Below are 22,692 nucleotides of genomic sequence, written 5' to 3'. Positions count from 1 at the left end.
ACATTCTTAATGCTACAGCCCCAGTACCCATATATACAGAAAAATAGGGTAAACATGGTAAATTGTTAACAATTTTGAATCCAGGTGAGACTACAGAGATGTGGGTTTTGTTTTTGTTTTTTTTGTTTTGTTTTTTGCTCCTCCAATTTTTCCACTTGTATGAAAAAACTTCACACGTGTATATTTCTAACTGATGTTGATTTTGGCTATTTTTGTTCGTGGTTTATGCAAAGCCCACCAAAGAAGATCACTGAGACTCAGGTTTAGCCAACTGAAAGTCTTTATTCCAGCCAGCTGGGACTACACTCCAGCATGTGGGATCAAGTGTAACCCTAGGCATTTAGAGCAAGGGGCTATTAAAAGCAAAAAATACATTCTGTTACCTTGCTTGGCAACTGCAGGGGGGAAGCGGGCACAGCAGGAAGTTTAGCAGAAGCCAAGATAAGCAGTTAGCTGAAAGGGGAGGTTTGCACAGCAGGAAGTTTAGCAGAAGCCAACACAAATTAGCAGGGGACTCTTGACCTCTGGCTCCTAGAACAGAGTTGGACAATTTTCCCCAAGAGTCTCCATTAGCAGTCAAAATTCCAGTCAAACGTAAAATAGCCCGGCAGGAACCCTGAGGTGGAGGAGGCTCTGCAGGGTCTCGCCTGTCACAGATGTATTTTGTCTTAATGTCTGGGCAAAGAGCATAAATGACAGGTTTTACCTTTTGAAAGGTTTATGCTTAACTCCTGTAAAAAGTGCATACTCACCAAGAGCTATACTTTTAACATCTCCACAAAATACCTGAACAGATTCTCAATGAGAATCCTTTCCTATACCTTTTCACCCATCAGAATTTATCCACAATGAAGTTATTTGAAATTTAATAATTAAGGAGTGCATGAGGTTTTTCTAAACCATCTGCAATACAATTTAGCTTTCCTATCACTTACAGTAATGCCAGTAAAAGCAGGAACACTGTAAAAGCTACTTTACAGAACATGGGCATGAAACAAATACTATTTCAAGAGTTCTTTGTCCTATATAACCCTGTTTCCCAAACTTTGGCTGATACTGTGCTTACCATTAACAAATTAGGAGAAAGCAAACATCCACTCAGATATCACAGGAACCTCAGGATGTTAATGGTGACAGGAAGGTGCCTCATATAACCCTAACTCCCATAACTGCTCTCCCTAAATCGGCTAAATAGTATTTGGAAATTAAGTCTATATGATTAACAGTTGTGCTAAAAATCAGATAAATCAAGCACATGATGGCTACACTGGATTTCTGACATTCAAACACACCTCCTATATTCTCATTAGACCAAGGGTTTTTGGTATCAAGAGAAAATAGATAATCTGACGTTGATCAAACTCTAGGGCAGATTAAAATTGTTCCCACATTCTTTTCAGTTAGTCTTATCAATGAGTTCTTTGATGTTCAGTAAAATTTCCAAAGGCTTGTCCGCCTTCCTTTCCTGGTCTTGTCGAAGCTCATCATTTACAGACATGGCTTTTCTGCGTTCTTTACATTCATATGGTTTCCGTCCTATATGGACTCTCTGAGGAGCTTTAAAAGCTCAGCGACTCTAAAATAATGTTCCCACATTCTTTGCATAGGGTCCCACGCCACCACAGATCCTTTTATGTTGAAGACAGCCTATGCTCAAGTTGAAGGTCTTTTCACATTCTTTATGCTGACAGGGCTTCATACAAATATGAATTCTCTGATGTGCACTGAAGGTTGAACTTAATCTAAACATTTTCTCACGTTTCTTACATTCATTCTCACCAGTGTGAATTCTTTGATGTATAGCTCAGTGTTACTGACGACTTTCCACGTTTCTTACATAAGGCTTCTTATAGAGATTGCAAGGTCAAGCAGAGTGTGATTTCAACTACAGGCGTTCCCACACTCTTAACATTGGTAAGGGCTCTCACCAGTGTGAATTCTCTGGTGTGCTTTAAGGTCTCTACCACAAGTAAAGCACTTCCCACACTCTTTACATTCATACGGGTTCTTGCCAGCATGAATTCTAAAATGTCCGAGGAATTGGTAGTGATACTGAAAGGCTTCTCCACATTCCTTACATTGAAAAGGCTTCTCCCCGGTGTGGATTCTCTCATGGATCCTAAGGTCTGTGCTACGAAGAAAGCCCTTTCCACATTCCTTGCACTGAAATTGCTTCACATCCGTATGAATTCTCTGATGGTGAGTAAGCTCGTACTGAAGTCTGAAGGCTGACCCACACTGCTCACACTCAAATGATTTCTCTCCAGTGTGAATGCTCTGGTGCCTAGTGAGGTGTGCCAAAACAGTGAAGCCCTTCCCACACTCCTTACACTGAAAGGGTCTCTCACCAGAATGAATTTTCTGGTGCTGCAGGAGGTTTGAGCGACGATTAAAGGCTTTCCCACACTCCTTACACTCATACGGTTTCACACCAGCATGAATAATTCTATGCTCAACAAGGCTGGAGACATGCTTGAAGGACTTCCCGCATTTCTCACACTCATACGGTGTTTGACCTGTATGGATGGTTTTGTGGTAATTAAGCTGGCTGGAAAAATGAAAACTCTTTCCACATTCTTTGCACTCAAAAGGTCTCTTACCACTATGAAAACTCTGATGTCGAATGAGATGTATATTAAGTCTAAAGACCTTCCCACAGTCTTTACACTCAAAGGGTTTCTTTCCTGTGTGAATACTCTGATGCTCAGTAAAGTTTGACCTTCGACGAAAGAATTTCCCACAATCCTTGCACTGATAGGGTTTCATGTCAGTATGAATTCTGTGATGTTCACTAAGCTGGTACTTGCGTCTGAAGGCTGAGCCACACAGCTTACACTTGAAAGGTTTCTCATTGGTATGAGTTTTCTGATGCTCAGAAAGGTACAGCTGAAGCCTGAAGGCCTTCCCACATGTATCACATTCAAAGGGCTTCTCACTGGTGTGAGTACTCTGGTGTCGTAATAGGTTAGAGCCAGTATTAAATATCTTCCCGCACTGATGACATTCGAATGATTTCTCCGCAGTATGAATGTTTTGGTGCCGAGTGAGCTGTGACAAAGCAGTGAAGGCCTTCCCACACTCAGTACACCGGAAGGGTCTCTCAATCGTACCAGAGTGAATTTTCTGGTGTTGCAGGAGGTTTGAGTGACGATTAAAGGCTTTCCCACACTCCTTACATCCATACGGTTTCACGCCAGCATGAATGATCCTGTGTTGAAAAAGGGCGGAGACGCGATTGAAGGCCTTCCCGCACTCCTCACACGCATAGGGCTTCTCTCCAGTGTGAATACTCTGATGCTGAATAAGATTTGACCTGCTGCCAAAGCAGTTCCCACCCTCCTTACACTCGTGTGCTTTTCCTATGTTGTAAGAAAGAGTCCAGCAGGTAAGAGGAGGCGTTGGTTCCTTGTTAGTAATCTCCTGATCAGCGTCTCCCTCTTGATAGCCCTGTGGTCCCTTGAATGTACTAGGGCTGGGGCCATTACTAAAACTGGAGCCTTTGAGGTCATAAGCTTTACTCAGTTGACTTGTGCTCTGGTTGTGTAACTTTATATTACAAATATGATTCTCTGGAGGTATATTTTCAACTTCATAACATGACTCCAAGTCTGAAATTAAAGGAGAAAGCAAGGATACTTTATTTTCCTGTCATGCACACACACATTTACCTGAAACATATAACCCAGTGAATGAACGACCAGACCTCAGAGTATTTTCCGAGATGCTGAACAGGACCAAGGAGGGCGACAATGAGGAAAGTCTTTACAGTAGAACAGGGGGAAATGGGAAGACCTGACTACATAGTGAAATAATAACAAACCAAGGGGAAATAATCTTATATGCTTCTTGCACACTACAGGAAATATACACGAGTTGGTGAATGTTTTTTTTTTTAACCAAATCATAAGATAAAAAAAGACTATGCCACACAAATACATAATACAGAATATCTGTTACACCATTCAGTGAAGGTTTTTGAACCTGGGGGGACATGACAGACAGCCCCTAACTGACGGCACCGTGTTATTGCCCTCCCTAAAATGAACTGTTCTTTCTCAGTCATCAGAGTTCTCAGGAATAAGTAATAATTTACACAGGTCCCCCCTGATAACTATAAAAGTTTAGTATGGATCCAGGCATCCTTTAAAGGCCATCGACCTTCTGTTCTGGAACGCCTGGGAGAGCCTAGTGGCCTGCAGGTGAGAGACAAACGGGTAGGCTAATGGGCTGTGAGGGTTAACACCTGCCTTTGCTTCCGTAAAACTCACTTATTGGGGGGATGGGGATGGCATGACAAAACAAACAAACAAACAAACAAACCTGAAAGAATCAATCAAACCAAACAAATGAACGTTATCTGTGTGTGAAAGAGATGAAATGGATGTTTTATTAATCTGCAGTAGAAAAGAAAGAACAACAGCTGGGGGAGGTAAAAATCGTTCTGCCCAGCTGTGGATTCAAATGGTAGCTGTAATGCACACCTTTCTGGTGTCCCCATTACGAGCCCCACTTGCCAGCCCTTCCAGGCTCTAAGCCTGCGCTCCGGCTGCTAGCAGTAGAAATTAATTCATTAATTCATTTCATCTAAATTTGAATTGAGTCTAAGTCTTTGGTGTTTCACAGTGGATTCAATGCCACAACAAACCAAATCAAGAGAAAAAGTATGCTATACAAATAGATAATATCTGTTATTCTTTAAGAAAACTGGTCTGGGCTTGGATTTTATTTTACCTTAATTTTGTTTTGTTTTGTTTTGTTTTTTAAGCCCAGGCTTCTCTGTGTAGCCTGAGCTGCCCTGGAACTCGATCTGAAAACCAGGTGGCCTTGAACTCAGAGATCCACCTGCCTCTGGCTCCGCAGAGTGCTGGGATTAAAGGTGTGTGTCACCACCTCCTGGTCTGGACTTCGGACTCTTTAAGAAAGGAAGTGGGTAAAATCTGTGGTGGTGGTGAGGGTGGTGCTGATGGTACAATATTGTAATTCTGGCAAGAAGGAGCCAGAAGTAACTGGGCCAAATTGCACTAGATAAGACTCTGCCAGAGAAAAACAAGCCAAAAAGAAAACAGAAATGAGGCAGTAATTCAATAGAATCTGCAAGAAGACAAAGGACCTCGGGTCTGGAGAGACGTCTCAGAGGTGAAAAGCACTGACTGCTCTTCCAGAGGTCCTGAGTTCAATCCCCAGCAACCACGCGGTGGCTCACAACCATCTATAGTGTGTTCTGGCGCCCTCTGCTGGCCTGCAGGTGTATATGCAGATGGAGCACTGTGTACATAAAATGAAATTTTAAAAGAAGACAAAGGATGTCTCTCCAGGGAAACAGGCTACAGCAGATCTCTGCCTGTGCCCCCCCCATGCACTCCCCCAGTCTCATCCTGCAGCAGCCATTCATCCGTGTCCCCATCTCCACTCCACCACACAGACTGACACCCCCAAACTCCCTTCCCTCCACTCTCTGCTTTACCCCAACTCCAACAGGCATTCCCTGGAGACCCCTAGGACACGCTACCCAGTGAAGCACTCTGGGCTCAATACAGATCTTCACCTCTACCTCCGAGTCCTCTGCTCTCACCTCCAGCTCGGCAGCAGACCATCTGCTGTGGCCTCTCCTCACTCTGCCCCATTTTCAAAGGACAAGGCAGATGCTGTGCAACGCCTGCTTTCCTCCCAACGGTGGACGCTCTCAACACTGCCCACCCTTCCCACGCCCATTCCTAAGTGTCAGGTCCTAGAAACACCTAGAAACACAGTTTACCTGAAACCCCAGTGACCACACCTATCAGTTGACTACTATGAAAACACAAACAAGACCTGAAAGTAGAATTAGAATCAATAAAGAAAATACAAACTGAGGGAGGGAAATCTGGAAATGAAAAGTTTAGAAACTCGAACAGGCACTTCAGAGGCAAACTGCACCAATAGCATATAACCAAGAAAAGACACTCTCAGGCACTGAAAACAATAGGAGAAATTGGTACCCACATGAAAGAAAATGGTAACACTAAAAACATTCCAACACACACACACACACACAAATATCCAGAAAATCAGGGACACAATTAGAAGACCAAATGTAGGAATCAGAGTAGAGAGCCCCAAGTCAAAGGCACAGGAAATGTTTTCAACAAAATCAAAGAAGAAAAATTCCCAAGTCTAAAGAATAAGGTGCCTGTCAGAATACCAAATATACTGGAACAGAAAAGAAAATCCACAGTGCCCCCATCTCCCAGCATATAATAATCAAAACATTAAACGTACAGGACAAAGATCACTAAAAGCTGAAGAGAAAAAAAAAAAGCTGCAAAGGAAACAAACCAAGTAACATAAAGGAAGACACTCGGCTTCTCAATGGAGGCTTTAAAAGTCAGAGGGGCTGGACAGGTGGTCCACAGACACTAAGAGACCACCGGTGACAGCCTAGACTACTATACCCAGCAAAACTTTCAATTGCCATAGATAGGGGAAATAGGGCAATCCATGATAATGCCAAATTTAAGCAATACCTAGGAATCCAGCCCAAAAGAAGGTATTAAAGAGAAAGGTCCAAAACACAAGGAATGACAGTCCCAGACAACCAACTCAAAAGGGGAAATATACTAACCACAACCAACTCAAAAGGGGGAAATATACTAAGCACAACAAAATAAAACAAAATAAGAGGAATTAACAAACGCTCCTCACTCATCTCGCTCAGCATCAATGGTCTCTATTCCCCAATAGACATGAACTAACAGAAGAGAGAGAGAAGAACATTACATGTTCATCAAAAGGGAAGTCCACCAACATCTACGCACCAAACACAGGCCACCCAAGAAGCAATACTAGAGTTTAAATCACATACTTGGCATTCAGACACAATAGTGGAAGACTGCAATATCCCACTCTCCAAGAGACAGGTCATCTGGACAAAAACTACACAGAGAAATAATGGAGCCGACATTACAAACCAAATGGACTTAACAGATATTTATAGAATATTTCACAGAAACACAACAGAATAAACTTTTTCTCAGCAAATCATCAAACTTTCTCCAATATCAACCACATACCTGGATACGAAGCAAATCTGAAAAGACACAAGAATTCAAATAATACCTTGCATTCTATCTAACCATCAGAGATAAAAGGCGGGCTATCAATAACCAAACACAGCAAAAAGTATGCAAACTTACAAAAAACAAAGAATTTCTCATTCATATCCTGATTATATATAATCTGTTTAGTTTTTATTCATATTGGTATTGACTTGATTCAGAGTATGATTACTTTTGGTTTGAAGTCTATTTTGTCAGATATTAAAATGGGTACTCCAGCTTGCTTTTAGGTCTATTTGCATAGAATTAGAAGATCCTTTTCCGTTCTTCTACCCTGAAGCGATGTCTATCACTAACATTAAGGCATGATTCTTGGATGTGGCAGAAAGATGGAGCCTTTTGTGCATTCATTCTGTTAGTCTGTCTTTTAATTAATTTATTCAGATTACAACTCAATTGTTATCCCGTCCCTTGTATCCTCCTGCTCCTCCCTCCCTCCCGCTTTCACCCTATTCCCCTCCCCTATGTCTGTGACAGAGGGGGACCTTCTCCCCCACAATATGGTCATAAGCTATCAAGTCTCATCTTGGCAGCCTGCTTATTCTTTCTCTGAGTGCCACCAGGCCTCCCCATCACATTGAAGTGGTCAAATATGGGGCACCAGAGTTCACAGTTAGTCTGTGTCTTTTTATAGGGGAATTGAGACCACTGATGTTGAGAGATATGAATGAAAATTTCAATTTTATTATTGAATAAAAAATGGGCCAAGACGTGTAATCCCAGCAATCCAGGAGGCACAGGCAATTGGATCTCTGTGAGTTCAAGGCCAACCTGGCCTACAAAGTAAGTCCAGGACAACCAAAGCTACACAGAAAACCCTGTCCAAAAAAAGGAAATGAAAGAAAGGAAGAAAGAAAGAAAGAAAAAAAGAAAGAAAGAGAAAATGAGTAATTTCATAGTACTGTGCACCAACACAAAAGAAAACTGGAGAGACTGAGCAGCTTTGGGCTTGGATCTCTCTCCACTCCTCACTGGCCTGGCCCACCCAGGACACAGACAGCAAACCATCGAGGAAGCAATGGCCACCGGAGGAGCTTTGGGCTTGCACGTCCCCACCCATTCCTTACCAACCTGGCCCCTCTGAGACAGACAGCAACCCGGCAGAGGTGAGTTGGGTGCAGACCACAACCCACATTGTCTGCCATACCAAGGAGGCCTGTGGAGGACCCGAGCAGCTTTTGGCTTGAAGCTCTCCCAGCCTGCTCCTCACCTGCCTGGCCCAACTGGGACACAGAAAACGAACCCAGCAGGGCCGAGCTGGGCGTGGGCTCTATCCCCCATGGTCACCATCTTGATGAGGCCTGCAAGGAGCCCCTGCAAGCAGCCTTCGGCGTGGAGGTCTCCTCACCTGCTCCCGATCTATCTGGCCTACCTGGGACACAGACAGAGACCCCACCAGAGAGACCCCTAGGCCTGCTAACACTGAGACAACCAGGTGGCTAGAAGCCAGCATCAGAACATGAGCAGCACAGCGCAGAGCCAGCCGTCCTACCGCACCAACCCCTGGAGACACTAACACTCAAAAAGCACAAGAATAAGAAGGTTTTAAATCTGAGGTGATTTAATGATAGAAGGCTTGAGGGAGGAAAGTAAGTCTTTCAAAGAAATACAGGAAAATACGTTCAAGCAGATGAAGGAATTGAATAAATCCTTTAAGGAATTACAGGAAAATATAAACAAACAGGAGAAAGAAATGAATGAAACTATTCAAGACCTAAAAATGGAATTAGAAGCAACAAAGAAAACACAATCTGAGGCAGTGCTGGAGTTGGAAAAAATCTAGGGAAGAGAACAAGAGCTGCAGACACAAGCAACAGCAACAGAATACAAGAGATGGAAGAGAGGATCTCAAAGGTAGAAGATATGATCAAAGAAATCAATACATCAGTCAAAGAAAATGTTAAAACTAAAAAGTTTCTGATACAAAACATTCAAGAAATCTGGGACACTATAAAAAGACAAAAGCTACAAGTAATAGGAATAGAAGAAGGAGAAGACTCCAAGGTTCATAGCCCAGAAAATATTTTCAACAAAATCATAGAAGAAAACGTCCCCAACCTAAAGAAATGCCATAAGCATACAAGAAGCCTAGAGAACTCCAAATAAATTGAACCAAAAAAGAAAATCCTCCCACCACATAATAATCAAAACACCAAATGTACACAAGACAGAAAGAATATTAAAAGCTACAAGAGAAAAAAGGACAAATCTCCTATAAAGGCAAACCTCTCAGAATTACACCTGACTTCTCAACAGAAACTGTGAAAGCCAGAAGAGGCTGGACAGATGTCATGCAGACACTGACAGCTAGCAGATGCCAGCAGAGGACACTATACCCAGCAAAACTGTCAGTCAACACAGAAGAAGAAAACAAGATATTCCACAACAAAGCCAAGTTTAAACAGTATCTAGTCACAAATACAGACCTACAAAAGGTATTAGAATGAAAACTGCAACCCAAGAAAGCTAACTACACCCAGGAAAAAACAGGAAATAAATGTCCCCACATCCACAAAACACACACTACCAACAACAACATCAAAACAACAGGAACTAACAACCACTGGCCATTAACATCCCTCAACATCAGTGACCTGAAAACAGGGCCCATCGTTCTGCTGCACAGAAGAAACACACCTCAGCAACAGAGGTAGACACTACCTGAGAGCAAAGGGCGGGAAAAAGGTATTCCAAGGAAACGGACACAAGAAACAAGCTGGAGTATCAGCTTCAAACTATTCCACCTACAGAAGAAACACTAGTGCTAGTCTAACTGGAGATTTACTTGTAAAAAAATGCAAATAAACCGTTATCACCCTGCACAAAGCTAAAATCCACGTGGATTAAAGGCCTCAACATAAAGCCAGATACATTAAGTCTGTTAGAAGAAAAAGTGGGGAAGACCACTGAAGTCATTGGTACAGGGAAACAACTTCCTGAACAGAACACCAACAACTCAGACTCTAAGATCAACAATTAATAAATGGAACTTCATGAAACTGAAAAGCTTCTGCAAGGCAAAGGACACTGTCAACAGAACAAAAGGACAGCCTACAGACTGGGAAAAGAGCTTCACCAACCCTATACCCGACAAATAGCTAACATCCAAAATATATAAACAAGTCAAAAAATTAAACACCAACAAATCAATAATCCAATTTTAAAAATGGGGCACAGTGCTAAACAGAATTCTCAGCAGAGGAATGTTGACAGGCTGAGAAATACTTAAAGAAATACTCAAAGCCATCAGGGAAATGCAACTCAAAATGGCTCTGAGATTCCATCTTACACCCATCAGAATGGCTAAGATAAAAAAGTCAAGTGACAGAGCATGCTGCCGAGGATGTGGAGAAAGGGGAACACTCCTCCACTGCTGGTGGGAGTGCAAACTTGTACAACCACTTTGGAAATCAATCTGGCGCTTTCTCAGGAAATTGGGAATATCTCTACCTCAAGACCCAGCTATACCACTCCTGGGCATACACCCAAAAGACGCTCCACCACACAACAAGGACATTTGCTCAACTATGTTCAAAGCAGCTTTATCCATAATAGCCAGAATGTGGACACAGCCTAGGTGTCCCTCAACCCAAGAATGGATAAAGATGCTGCAGTACATTTACACAGCTGTTAAACAAGGAGATCTTGACATCTGTAAGCAAACGGATGAAACTACAGAATCACCCTGCATGAGGTAGCCCAGACCCAGAAAGACATGCATGGCATACACTCACTGATAAGCAGGTATCAGCCACAGAGTACAGGACAGCCACACTACAACACACCAACCTAAAGACGTTACGTAACAAGGAGGACCCTAGGCAGGATGCTTAACTCTCATTCATAAGGGCAAACAGAATAGATCCCAGAAGCAGCTGAAGAGAAGGAACAGGAAGGGCGCCCACCATAGAGGCCCTCTGGAGACTCCACCCAGTGGGGAATCAAAGCAGATGCTGAGACTCACAGCCAAACTTTGGCATGGAGTGCAGGGAGTCTATGGAAGAGTTGGGGGACAGAAGGACCTGGAAGGAGGGGGGACCACAGAGACTGAGGCACCAACTGAGGACCACGCATGGTGAGGACCTAGAGCCCCTGCTCAGACGTAGTCGATAGGCAGCACGGTCTCCTGTGGGTCCCATAATATGGGGTGAGGGGTTTCCTCTGACATGGACTCTGGTGTCCACTCACTGATCACGTCCCCCTGGCCTGATGGCCTTGCCAGGTCACAGAAGAGGATACAGGCAGTCCAGATGAGACTTGATAGGCTGGGGTCAGATGACAGGGAAGGAGGGCTCCTCCTTTCTGAGGACAAGGGAGGGGAGGAGGGGGAACAAGGAGGGAGAGTGGGACTGGGAGGACACGAGGGAGGGAGCTACAACCAGCATATAAAGTAAATTAATTTTTTTAAATAAAATGTAAAAGGAAAAAAAAAGAAATTGAAGAGTGTTTGGTTTGGTTTTTCGAGACAGGGTTTCTCTGTGTAGCCCTGGCTGTCCTGGACTCACTTTGTAGACCAGGCTAGCCTCGAACTCACAGCGATCCGCCTGCCTCTGCCTCCCAAGTGCTGCGATTACAGGCGTGCGCCACCACGTCCGGCTGAGATTTCATAGTGTCAACACCACACCTGAAAGCTCTAGAACAACAACAACAAACAAACAAAAAGACAAAACTATACCCAAAAGGAGTATCTGGCAAGAAATAAGTAAACTCAAGGCTAAAATTAGAAAAAAAGAAAACAACAACAACAACAAAAATCAATAAAACAAAGAGTTGGTTCTTAAAGAAAATCAGTATGATTAGTAAAATCTTAGTCAAAGGAAAAGGAAGCAGAACCAATGAAGAAAATTAGAGATGAAAACAAGACCTAACAGCAAACACTGTGGTGATTTGAACAGAATAACCCGCATACTCTTATGTCCGAATGCTTGGTCCTAGAGGGTGGCACCATTAGGAGCTGTGGCCTTATTGGAGGAGGAGTAACAAGAGGGATGGGTTTTAAGGTCTCAGAAGCCGAGGCCAGGCCTAGAGTCTCATCAGCTCTCTTCCTGCTGCCGCTGGATCAAGACGCAGAACGCTTAGCTTATCCCCAGCACCACGCCTGCCTGCGTGTCACCACACTTTCTGCCATGACAGTAGTCTACCCTGCCAGCCCGCCCCCAGTTAAATGCTTTCCATTGTAACAGCTGTCATGGTCATGTGTCTCTTCACAGCAATAAAACACTAGCTAAGACAGAAGCTGGTGCCAGGGACCGCGGTGTGGCTGTGACAGCCTGCCTGTGCTTTTGTTTGGAAGAATGTGGACGTTGGGACTTTAGATTAGAAAAGCAGTTGAATGTTCTACCTGGGGCCTAAGGGGCTATTCTGGTAGGAACACAGAAGAGAGCGGTGCTGATTTGATCTATGGGGGCCTAGCTCCAGAGGTTTCAGAGGAGAGTCATTTTAATATGTGTCCTAGAAACTGTTCTTGTGATATTTTGGTGAAGAATGTAGCTGTTTTGCCATTATCTTCCAGCTTGTGAAAAGGAATTAGAGCTCACAGCCAGGGGTGGTGGTGAACACTGCTCGTCACAGGACGTCAGAGGCAGAGGCAGGCAGATCTCTGAGTTCAAAGCCAGCCTGGTCTACAGAGAGAGCTCCAGGACAGCCAAGCTTAGCAGAAGGAAACCACTGACAACTGAAAGCTAAAGAAGACGTCATTGAAGGAGGGGGCCGTGTTCCAGCCCCAGCAAACAGCAGAATGTGGACGCGTCAGCCATGTGGGTCTGGCTCTACAGTCAAGGATAGAAGGGGTTATGGAATTTTCCTCCACCGAGACAAGCCGCTGGGGCTGGGCACGTGCCAGGGGTGTCCCCGCATGGAAGCCCAGATGGAGAAGCAGCCATGTGTGAAGCTGGGATTGCCGTGGACACCTGCCAAGGAGAGCTGCTAGCAGGGCAAGGAACCGCCCAGCAGAAAGAAGTGTGCGGGAGCCAACAAGCTGAAAGGACAGGGCGATCTGAAGAGCAGCTGGACATCACACATGGGGAGGCAGTGGTTCGTTTACCCAGCGGACTTTTAGTCTTGCTTTGGTCCAGGATTTCCTCACTATGCTGTTTGAAATGGTAATGGATACCCAGTGCCACCATATGCTGGAAATACGTGATCTGCCTTTTTTATTTTGATTTTACGAGGGATTACAGTTAAAGAGATGAATCTCAGGAGAGACTCTGAACTTCAGACATTTAATCAACTTTGAAACTGCTATACGCTGTGGGGAATTTTGAAGTTAGACTGAATGCATTTCTGCACTAAGACACAGCCACCAGCCTATGGAGACCACAGAATGCAATGTGGTGCCTTGATGGGAAAGACCCATAGGCCATAGGGAGGGGCACCTAATGGAGGCGCGACATCCTGGGAGGAGGAAGGTGGATGGGTCAGGCTCTGAGGCCACAGAAGCTCATGCCAGGCCCAGTGGCTCATGAGGTCCCTTCCTTTGGATCAATATGTCTAAGTCTCAGCTCCCTCCCCAGCACATGCCCGCCTGCATGCTGCCATGCTTTCCACCATGATGACAACGGACTAACTCTCTAATAGTAAGCCAGCCCAAGCTAACTGTCTTCCTTTGTAAGGGTTGCCATGGTCATGGTGTCTCCTCACAGCAATAAAACCCTAAGACAGACACAAAGGAAACTCAGAGAATCATAGGGACATACTTTAAAAGTCTGTACTCTATAAAATTGAAAAATTGAAGGGAATTCATAATTTTTTTCAACCAGTTATCAGAATTAAATCAAGATCAGAGAAGCAATTTGAAAGACTTGTAACTCCTAGTGAAATAGAATCAATAATTCAAGGTCTCCCAAACAAAGTCCAGTGCTGGATAGATTTTTTGTTTTTTGGTCTTTTGGCTTTTTTCTTCGTTTGTTTGTTTGTTTGAGGGGGAGGTTTTCAAGGCAAGGTTTCTCTTTGTAGCCTAGGCTGTCATGGACTTGCTTTGTCAACCATGCTGGTTTGGAACTCACAGTGATCCACTGTGAGTGCTGCCTCCCTGAGTGCTGGGATTAAAGGCGTGCACCAGGCCAGATGGTTTTAACGCAGAATTCTACCAGACTTCCAAAGAAGAGTTCATGCCAATATTCCTCAAATTATTCCTCAAAACAGAAACGAAAGGAACATTACCCACTTCTTTTTTCAAGGCCACAGGCACCCTGATATGCAAAAGACATAAAGACCCAATAAAGAGAATTATATACCAATTTGCCTGATGAACTTATATTCAAAAGTTTTCAATAAAATATTTGCAAACCAAACACATAAAAAAGATCATCCGCCATTATCAAGTAGGCTTCATCCCAGAGACGTAGAGGTGCTACAGGTGTATCTATAAATGTATTCAACATACATAAGTTAATAAATGCAATCGGCCATAAATAAGCTGAAAGACAAAAGCCACAAGATCGACTCATCAGATACAGAAAAGGCCTTTGACAACATTCAACACCGACTCACGATAAAAGTTCTGGAGAAATGAGGTACACAAGGGACAGACCTCAACATAATGAAGTTGAGTACATCAAGCCCATAGCAAGCATCATCGGCTTAAGTGGCGAGAAACATAAAGCAATTCTATTAAAATATGGAACAAGACAAGGCCGTCAACTCTATCCACACTTGCAGATACACACAACCAATAATAAAATACCTTCTAAAGTCATAGAAAGAGGGCACTTGCCCCAGTTACAGGGAAGAAAATAAGAACAACTTAAAATGATTCAGGGAACAGGATCCCCTTTGTCAGCCTTTACTACGACCTGACCTCCTCCCCAGGGCTCAGGCACGTTTCCCACAGGCCCTGGGAGCTGAAGGAAGTTTATCAAATCCAGGGGCCGCTGTGTGGGGCCTCTGAGACGCGCTGTGGCTGGCAATGCTGGAGTCTCACCTCATACCTACTCACCTGGGCGCGGCCTGTCTGCTTCTTCCTTCACAACCATCCAGGGCTCTTTCTCCTGCTCTAACAAGGTGATCAGATCTGGCTTAGAAAGGCAACTTCCCACTTCAAAGAAAGAAAGAAAAAAAAAATGACACATAGTGTAGATATTGAGACTCGGTCTCTCTAACTATCCGAGGATGTCCTGGAACTTGATTTGTAGGCCAGGCTTGCCTTGAATTTGACCTTAATTTTGCTGCCTCTGTCTCCCAAATTCTGGGATTAAAGCTGTGTGCCACCAGGACATGCCTACATGCCTATACAGGTTTGTTTTTTTTAACTACAGGCTTATTTATTTTGAAGGTCTATACAGCTTGGCATGGAGGATCGTGTCTTGAGCCTACAAGACAGGGGAATGAGCCAGGGTAGTTGGACCTCCACAGCAAAACTCTTGTCTCAAAAACAACAACAACAACAACAAGAACTAAAAGCCAAAATGATACTGAAAAGAAAAGAAAGGAAAAGGCAACTTGGGTAAGAAGCCATCTCTTTCAGATTAGGGGTTTATTTCATTTAAATGCAGAAAAGGCCTTATCACGGGAGAGGAAAGTATAGTTGAGTAGGTAAGAACACAAACCCTTAGGCTGTACTGCCTTGTGTAAACCCCATCTCTGCCGTTAATGATGCCATCAGGAGATTCTATGCTCAATTTTCCCATCTGAGAACTGGGTGTCACAATAAAATGTATCAGTTCAGCCTAGGAAGCCAATAACTGACACAGAGTCTGAAACATACTTTAAAGCCACCAACACTACACCGGGCAGAATCTAAACTGATTCTAATCTACTCATAAACTAACATAAACTACTCTAAACCTCATAACATTGCCAAGCATTTGCCAAACTGATCCTCGGAGGCTTCTTCCTTCTCAACTGTCAACTTTTCTTTCTCCCTCTCAGCTATCAATCTTGGCTCCGCCCCCTCCCCAGGAAGTCCCACTTTCCACTTCCTGTCCTTGTGCCCAGCTGATTGGCTAAACAGCGCTTTATTGACAGTTGTTACATCCACTCAAGACATTCCTCTCCAATGGGCGTGGTGGTACAGACTTGACATCACTATACTTGAGAAGTGGAGGCTGGCTGACTAAGAAGTTCAAGTCCGGCTTTAATTCGATGGCAAGTCCAAAGTCTTTCTGCACTACATAAGACATTCTCATAAATACCAAATAATGACAACAGCGGCAGTAGAGGCACGTGCCTTTAATCCCAGCACTTCAGGAGGCGGAGGCAGAGAGGTCTCTGTACTTCAGACAGAATCCCTGTCTAGAAAAATTGTATTTAGGTTGACTTGATCATTTCTATTGGACAAGATTGATAGTAAGATTAATACAACATTCAAATACTTTGAACAGTCTGACCTATATGAACACAAACTCATTTTCTACATTTCCATTTTTTATTTAGTGGTGGAGAAGATGGAACAATGGCCCTGAGCATGCTGGGAAGTGCTCTACCACTGCGTAGCATCCCCAGCCACGACTCTGTTACCACTGTGGTTATGAATGCTGCCTTTGTCACGGCACACCTCATGCTCACAGATTAGCTCAATGAAAAGGACAAACTTCTCACCCTAAAACTTCCACTACAAAGTGGGTAAAGGAAGTGGCACCAGCCTGTAATACCACCACTCGGGAGGCAGAGGCAGGCAGATCGCTGGGAGTTTGAAGCCCGCCTAGGATACAAAGAGAGGCCAGGACAGCCAGAGATATGCAGAGTGTCTGCTTTGAGGGTCCTCCACTTGATTTTTTTAAGCAGAGTCTCTCATTAAGCCAAGAGCACACTGAGAGGACCAACAAAAGGTGGGAAAAGCAGGTGCTTCATGAAGCTCCTACTTTCGAGACAAAAATTCTCTCCAACTCTTTCTTTGGGAAGGAGCAAGAACTCAACTCCCTCTTTTAAAATTCTATTGATTTAAATTTACTTCATTTTATGTGCATGTGGGTGTCTCTTTGTAGGTAGGTCTGAGCACCATATTCGTGCTGGGTGCCCAGGGAGGCCAGAGGAGGGCATCAGATCCCTGAAACTTGTGTTACACGTGGTTGTGAGCCACCTTTTAGTAGTAGAAATTGAACACAAGTCCTCTGCAAGAGCAACCAGTTCTGGTAACCATCAAGTTTTCTCTCTGTCCTCTAATTATATTGACTGATTGATTTATCTATTTATTACATAACTTTGTTTTGTTTGAAACAAGGCCTCAACATATAGACGAGGCTAACCTGGAACTCACTATGTATCTAGTGACCTTGAACTCACAGCAATCTTCTTGCCACAGCCTTCTGAGTGAAGCAATGACAGGCATGGGACACCAAACCAAGATTCACCTAAAACTTGAAAGACGGCCATGACTCTAACTTCAGAGTGAGGAAAGCAGACAGTGTAGAGGACCCATCCCCCAGTCACGGCGACAGATGCCTTACCCACTGCGACGAGGTGGCTGTAGGTCTCCAACATCATGTCCCTGTATAAGACCCTCTGAGCAGCATCCAGGCAGGCCCACTCCTCCTGGGAGAAGTCAACAGCCACATCCCTGAACGTCACTGACCCCTGAAACCACAAACACAGGGACAGTGAAATGGGGAAGCTTTCAAGATGGAAACACGGGAGGGAAAGGACTGAAGAGTGGGAAAGGAGCCACATGGAAACGCTCAAGGCACCTGACTGTGTGAGCTCCCTATAAAGGATGACTGTGCCGCCCTACACACCCAATAAACGTGCATGTCCCTTCATCCACACCCTTCAAGTTACAGCCCACAAAAGAGAAATGTCACCCAGGCTCCGTGTAAAATACCTAAGAAATAGTGTTGAGTTTTTTTTTTTTATGGCATCAGATGATATAAAGATTTGTTGGCAGATTTGTTGGCTGGGGCCTGGAGAGACGGCTCAGACGTTAAAAGCATTGCCTTTTCTTCCAGAGGTCCTGACCTCAAGTCGCAGCAAGCACATGGTGGCTCACAGCCATCTATAATAAGATCTGGTGCCCTCTTCTGGCCTGCACGCATACATGCAGGCAGAACACTGTATACATAATAAATAAATAAATAATTTAATTAAAATATTTGTTGGCTGAATGTGGTGGTGCACAACTTTTCCCCAGCATGTGGGAAGCAGAGGCAGGTGGATCTCTCTGAGCTCCAGGACACTCTGTCTCTAAAAGCCAAATTAAAAAGAGAGAGAGCAAGAATGATTTTTATAAACTATGTAAGAGTCTATAAAGTATGTGGGTGTCCTTATTACTGTCTTTTTAAAAAGAACTTTCCAAGTGGTCAGTGTGTCTCAGGTCTTCCTAGCCTGCAGACTACCATCACGTCCCTATCACAGCCTGGATGGCCTTTCCCTCTGGTCACTGAACGCTCTCCTAAGCCTCCTCAAGCAGGTCACCTTGGTCACACACATGCACGGAGGACAGTCACTCTCACACCCTGGGTCATCAGCTGGAAAACACCAGAGATGTCAAGCAGACTTCCCAGGGCAGTCAAAGGAGACCATCACCTCAAAGTCCTGACACCCCAAGGCGAGCTTCCCTGTGGGGCTGACGCCCCCCCTGCAACCACAGTCCTCCCTGACCACAGACCCAGCAGACAGCACATGAGGAGGAGTGCAGTCAAAGAAAACCCCAGGGGCAGCTGGAAAGAGGCACAAACAGGAAGTGCTCTGACCCTCCAACCTCACTGTAAGGGGCAGACAGGGCTGGAGGGTTTCAGAGCCTTGGGAAGCTTCTAGACAGCAAGACAGGAAGGAGTCACCTAACCTGGAAGTCCCCTGTGTCAAAGGCAGAAGCGACAACTTACACAGACCGTGTGGTGACAACTGGAGCCGGCCATCTTCAGGCTTGCTCCCTGGGGACAGAAAGAAAGCCTCTCGTTGGACTGTGACCTGACGTTCCCCGACTGGCTCCTGTCAGGATGACATCATCGACCTCTTTATTTCCCGAGCGTCCCCACTCACTGTGTCCTCTCACTGCTCCCAGCCTCCCTCACACGAACCAGAAGCCGACAGGAGCCACACAAAGCCGATCCTCTCCTAACCCAGACAGCCCAGTGCACAAGGCTCAGTGTGGAGAGCAGCCATCAGCACGGCTGCCTTGGAGGTGCTGCAGAAGAGGCCAGCAGAGGAGCCCACCTTCACCCTGAGATCAGCCAGGCCTAGGGCTGGGCCTCTCCTCCTCCTGTGAGGAGACCTTCCTCCTGGAGTCCCGCCTAGCAAGGCTGATGGGGCTCACAGCATCCGCATGGCCGCTCAGGGCTGAGGCACAGCAAGGCTGGAGAGGCTGCAGCCGCAGTGTCAGGCAGTGCCCAGCATTCCGTACACACTTTAGTAAATGGGATCCCACACCGTGGAACTTTCCTGAACACTTTCCTGAGCACCTTTGTCATCTATGATTATGGTAATCCTCCTGTTTCTGCCTCCCAAGGAGATTAAGGTGTATACCATAAAACCTGGCTTTTTTTTTCAGTCATTTTCTTAAAAACACAAGGAGTAATCGTATAATTTCTAGTATTCCCTTCTACTACAAAAAATTGATGAGAATGAACTCAAAACGACCACATAGAGCAACAACTAAAAGACACTGGACCCTTACCGTATAGCAGGCACTGCACTAACAAGCTCACAACCCTCATTCCCAGCCTCAAGACAAGCCTAGAAAATTACAACCGGGACATCCCAGACACCCCAACACTGCCCACCTGGATCTGGGCCAGTATTAGCTGTGTTGACACACAGACACCCTGAAAACTACTAGGTCTCAAAGATGCCGAGTTTAGCGCTACCACGTTCCCACTCCTGAAGTCCTCACGAGTGAACAGAAATCCTCTAGCACCTCCATTTTCCACTGCTTTAATGGTCAAAGGCCATCTGAGGTGCGATTGCCACCGAAATAGCAGTCGATTTAGCAACTCGGAGCTGGAACGCCCTTCAGGCTAACCTCTGGAGATTCCTACCCATGACATCTCGGGGAAAGGGAGTGACTGAAGATGGAAGATGTCAAGGGTCATCGAAACGATAATGTGCCTGCTAAGCGCAAAGGGAAGCGACACTGTACGGGCCGCAATGGTGGAGGTGTCAATTTGCACGTTCCTCCTTCAGCTACTGACAATTCTATATTCTAAACCTGAAACTTCGTTTCTCAAGCTGAAAGAAAAAGTAGACTTAGCAGGGTGTGGTGGCGCACGCCTTTAATCCCAGCACTCGGGAGGCAGAGGTAGGTGGATTGCTGTGAGTTCGAGGCCAGCCTAGTCTACAAAGTGAGTCCAGGATGGCCAAGGCTACACAGAGAGACCCTGTCTCAAAAAACAAACAAACAAACAAACAAACAAACAAAAAAGTAGACTCGCCGGGCGTGGTGGAGCAAGTCTTTAACCCCAGCACTTGGGAGGCAGAGGCAGGCCGATCGCTGTGAGTTCGAGGCCAGCCTGGTCTACAAAGTGAGTCCAGGACAGCCAAGGCTACACAGAGAAGCCCTGTCTCAAAAAACTACAAAAAAAAAAAAGAAAAAGAAAAGAAAAGTTAGACTCGCTCTTAGATCCCAGCTGTGTCGCCGAGACGCCCTCCTCCTGCACGGCCGACGCGGGGCGCCTGAGCAGCCTGAGGTCCCAGCCCGGCTCCGAGCGCATCCCCGGCGAGCGCTTCCCCTCACGCCCCACAGCGCTCACCACGCCTAGGGCGCTGACCAAGTCCCGGGGCCGCACGGCAGCCGCCCTCCTAGGCGGCCCTCGGAGCCGCTTCCGGCCCCGGAACGCTCGCCCCGAGCTCCAGTCTGCAGCCCAGGGAGAGTTTCCCATCAGACCCCGCGCCCCAGCTCTCCTGACTGCAGCTCAGGCCTCTGCCTCGGGCCCTGCGGCCGCGAGAGAGAGCAGGGGCGGAAAGCGAGCGACACAGGACACACGTGATGCAGAGGAGGCCGGAGCGTCCACAGACAGACACACACACACAGACACACAGAGACACAGACACACACAGACACACACAGACACACACACACACACACACACAGACAGACACACAGACAGACACACAGACACACACACACAGACACACAGACACACACACAGACACACAGACACACACACACAGAGACACACACACACAGACACACACACACAGACAGACAGACACACACACACAGACACACACACACAGACACACACACACAGACACACACACACAGACACACACACACAGACACACACACACACACAGACACACACACAGACAGACACACACACACAGACACACACACACAGACACACACACACAGACACACACACACACACAGACACACACACAGACAGACACACAGACAGACACACACACAGACACACACACACACACAGACACACACACACACAGACACAGACACACAGACAGACACACACACACAGACAGACTGACAGACACGCACGGACCCCGCGCCCCCACACGCAAACACACGCTTCAACACCCTCCCACCTCACACCACCACCCACACCCAGCCCGCTGGCTCTTGCCTTACTCCGCGGAGACCTAAGCCAAACACCAACTTCTTACTCCCACCTGAAAGACCTGACGGTTCACAGTGGCTCCGCCAGACCGCCGGAAGTTGTTTCTACTTCCGGCGCAAGGGCACATGGGAAATGCAGTCCGAATGCACAGGACTCTCGGAAGCCGGTTCAGGGAGATCCCGGCCTGCTGCTTGGGCCAGCCCACCTGGCAGCCTCGCCCAGTGGATTGTGGGAGTTCCCACGGCGGGGCGCTTAAACCGGAGATTCCCTCCATTGATAAAAAGGCACTTCCGGGTTCTGCGCGTTAACTTGTTTTCTCGCCATGGGCGGGGACCGGCCACGTTTCAAAATTGAGACTAGGAAGTAAGGTTGTAAGACCCCCAGCACGGTGGTCTTAACGTGGAGACCCCCACCAAGAACCAGCGAGACCAAGGTTTCGGTTGCAACACGCAAGAGGCTTTATTGCAGGGGGTCGGGTACCCGGGCGTCTCAGTCTCTGGAGAGGCTGGCGCGCTGAGCGAGTCTTTTGGGGGTCTTTTATAGGGATTTTAGCGGGAAGCGAGAAGCGAGAAGCTAGAAGCATAGTTACAGGGCTCTGATTGGTAAATTTAAATGAGGCGAGGTTATGGCCCGGTCATCAGATGGGCTTTGGGAACAGGGGAGTTCGCCTGTTCTCTGGGCCAGGTGGCCGTCCATAAATATCTTGTTTGACATGAGGTGAGGTTATGGTCCGGTCATCAGATGGGAACAGGGGAGTTTACCCGTTCTCTGGGCCAGATGGCCGACCATAAATATCCTGTTTGGCAAGGACAAACTGTTTCTGTTATCTCAGCATGCTTTTATCTTTCTCCTCTGGGCCCCAGGCCTCATCTTATCCCGGGAACCTATTATTCTAGTCTTGCCTTGCAAGATAGCGTTACTGCTGCTATGCTTGCTATGGCGGGTGCACAGGGGAGGGGGTCTTACACACACACATATTTCAAATAATGTGAGCCCTCCACCTAATGGGCAGCATTAACTATGCCTACTGTAGTTAATGAGCCCGAGTTGCAGCCTTTTCTCCCCACCAGTCCTGACCTCTCTTTAAATCCCGTGAGGCTCCGCGTGACCTGCAGTAGCACCTATTGAGTGGGTGTTGCTCGCTCCCTTCT

The 22,692-nt window shown here is 46.0% G+C and overlaps 1 protein-coding gene across 8 annotated transcripts; it reads right to left on the bottom strand.

Annotated features, from left to right (window-relative positions):
• Positions 1-262: 262 nt before the first annotated feature.
• Positions 263-21,700, bottom strand: LOC311591680 (zinc finger protein 59-like). Of its 8 annotated transcripts, none has more exons than XM_084771572.1 (5): positions 21,594-21,700; positions 18,851-18,898; positions 17,480-17,606; positions 15,031-15,129; positions 263-3,608 (listed from the first exon to the last, which is right to left on the bottom strand). In XM_084771572.1, the coding sequence occupies exons 1-5, from the start codon at positions 21,666-21,668 to the stop codon at positions 1,906-1,908; spliced, it is 2,052 nt and encodes a 683-aa protein (XP_084627698.1). In that variant the 5' UTR covers positions 21,669-21,700; the 3' UTR covers positions 263-1,905. The 8 variants fall into 8 exon arrangements, with proteins under 8 accessions (XP_084627698.1, XP_084627700.1, XP_084627697.1 ...); XM_084771574.1 differs by having other exon boundaries at positions 21,548-21,648; XM_084771571.1 differs by lacking the exon at positions 21,594-21,700 and adding an exon at positions 20,714-21,433.
• Between the last annotated feature and the right edge of the window lie 992 nt (positions 21,701-22,692).

Source organism: Acomys minous (assembly GCF_964271855.1).
Source record: "Acomys minous genome assembly, chromosome: 20".
NCBI classification, from domain to species: Eukaryota; Metazoa; Chordata; class Mammalia; order Rodentia; family Muridae; genus Acomys; species Acomys minous.
This window is presented reverse-complemented; position numbering and strand designations above follow the sequence as displayed.

What these genes read in the sequence shown, in the direction of transcription:
- LOC311591680 (XM_084771571.1), bottom strand. Translation starts at nt 20,842, where the DNA reads ATGGGAAACTCTCCCTGGGCTGCAGACTGGAGCTCGGGGCGAGCGTTC. An exon ending in GTTGTCACCACACGGTCTGT is followed by an intron (nt 17,607 to 18,850) that starts GTAAGTTGTCGC and finishes TTGTGGTTTCAG; the next exon opens with GGGTCAGTGACGTTCAGGGA. An exon ending in CAGCCACCTCGTCGCAGTGG is followed by an intron (nt 15,130 to 17,479) that starts GTAAGGCATCTG and finishes CTTTCTTTGAAG; the next exon opens with TGGGAAGTTGCCTTTCTAAG.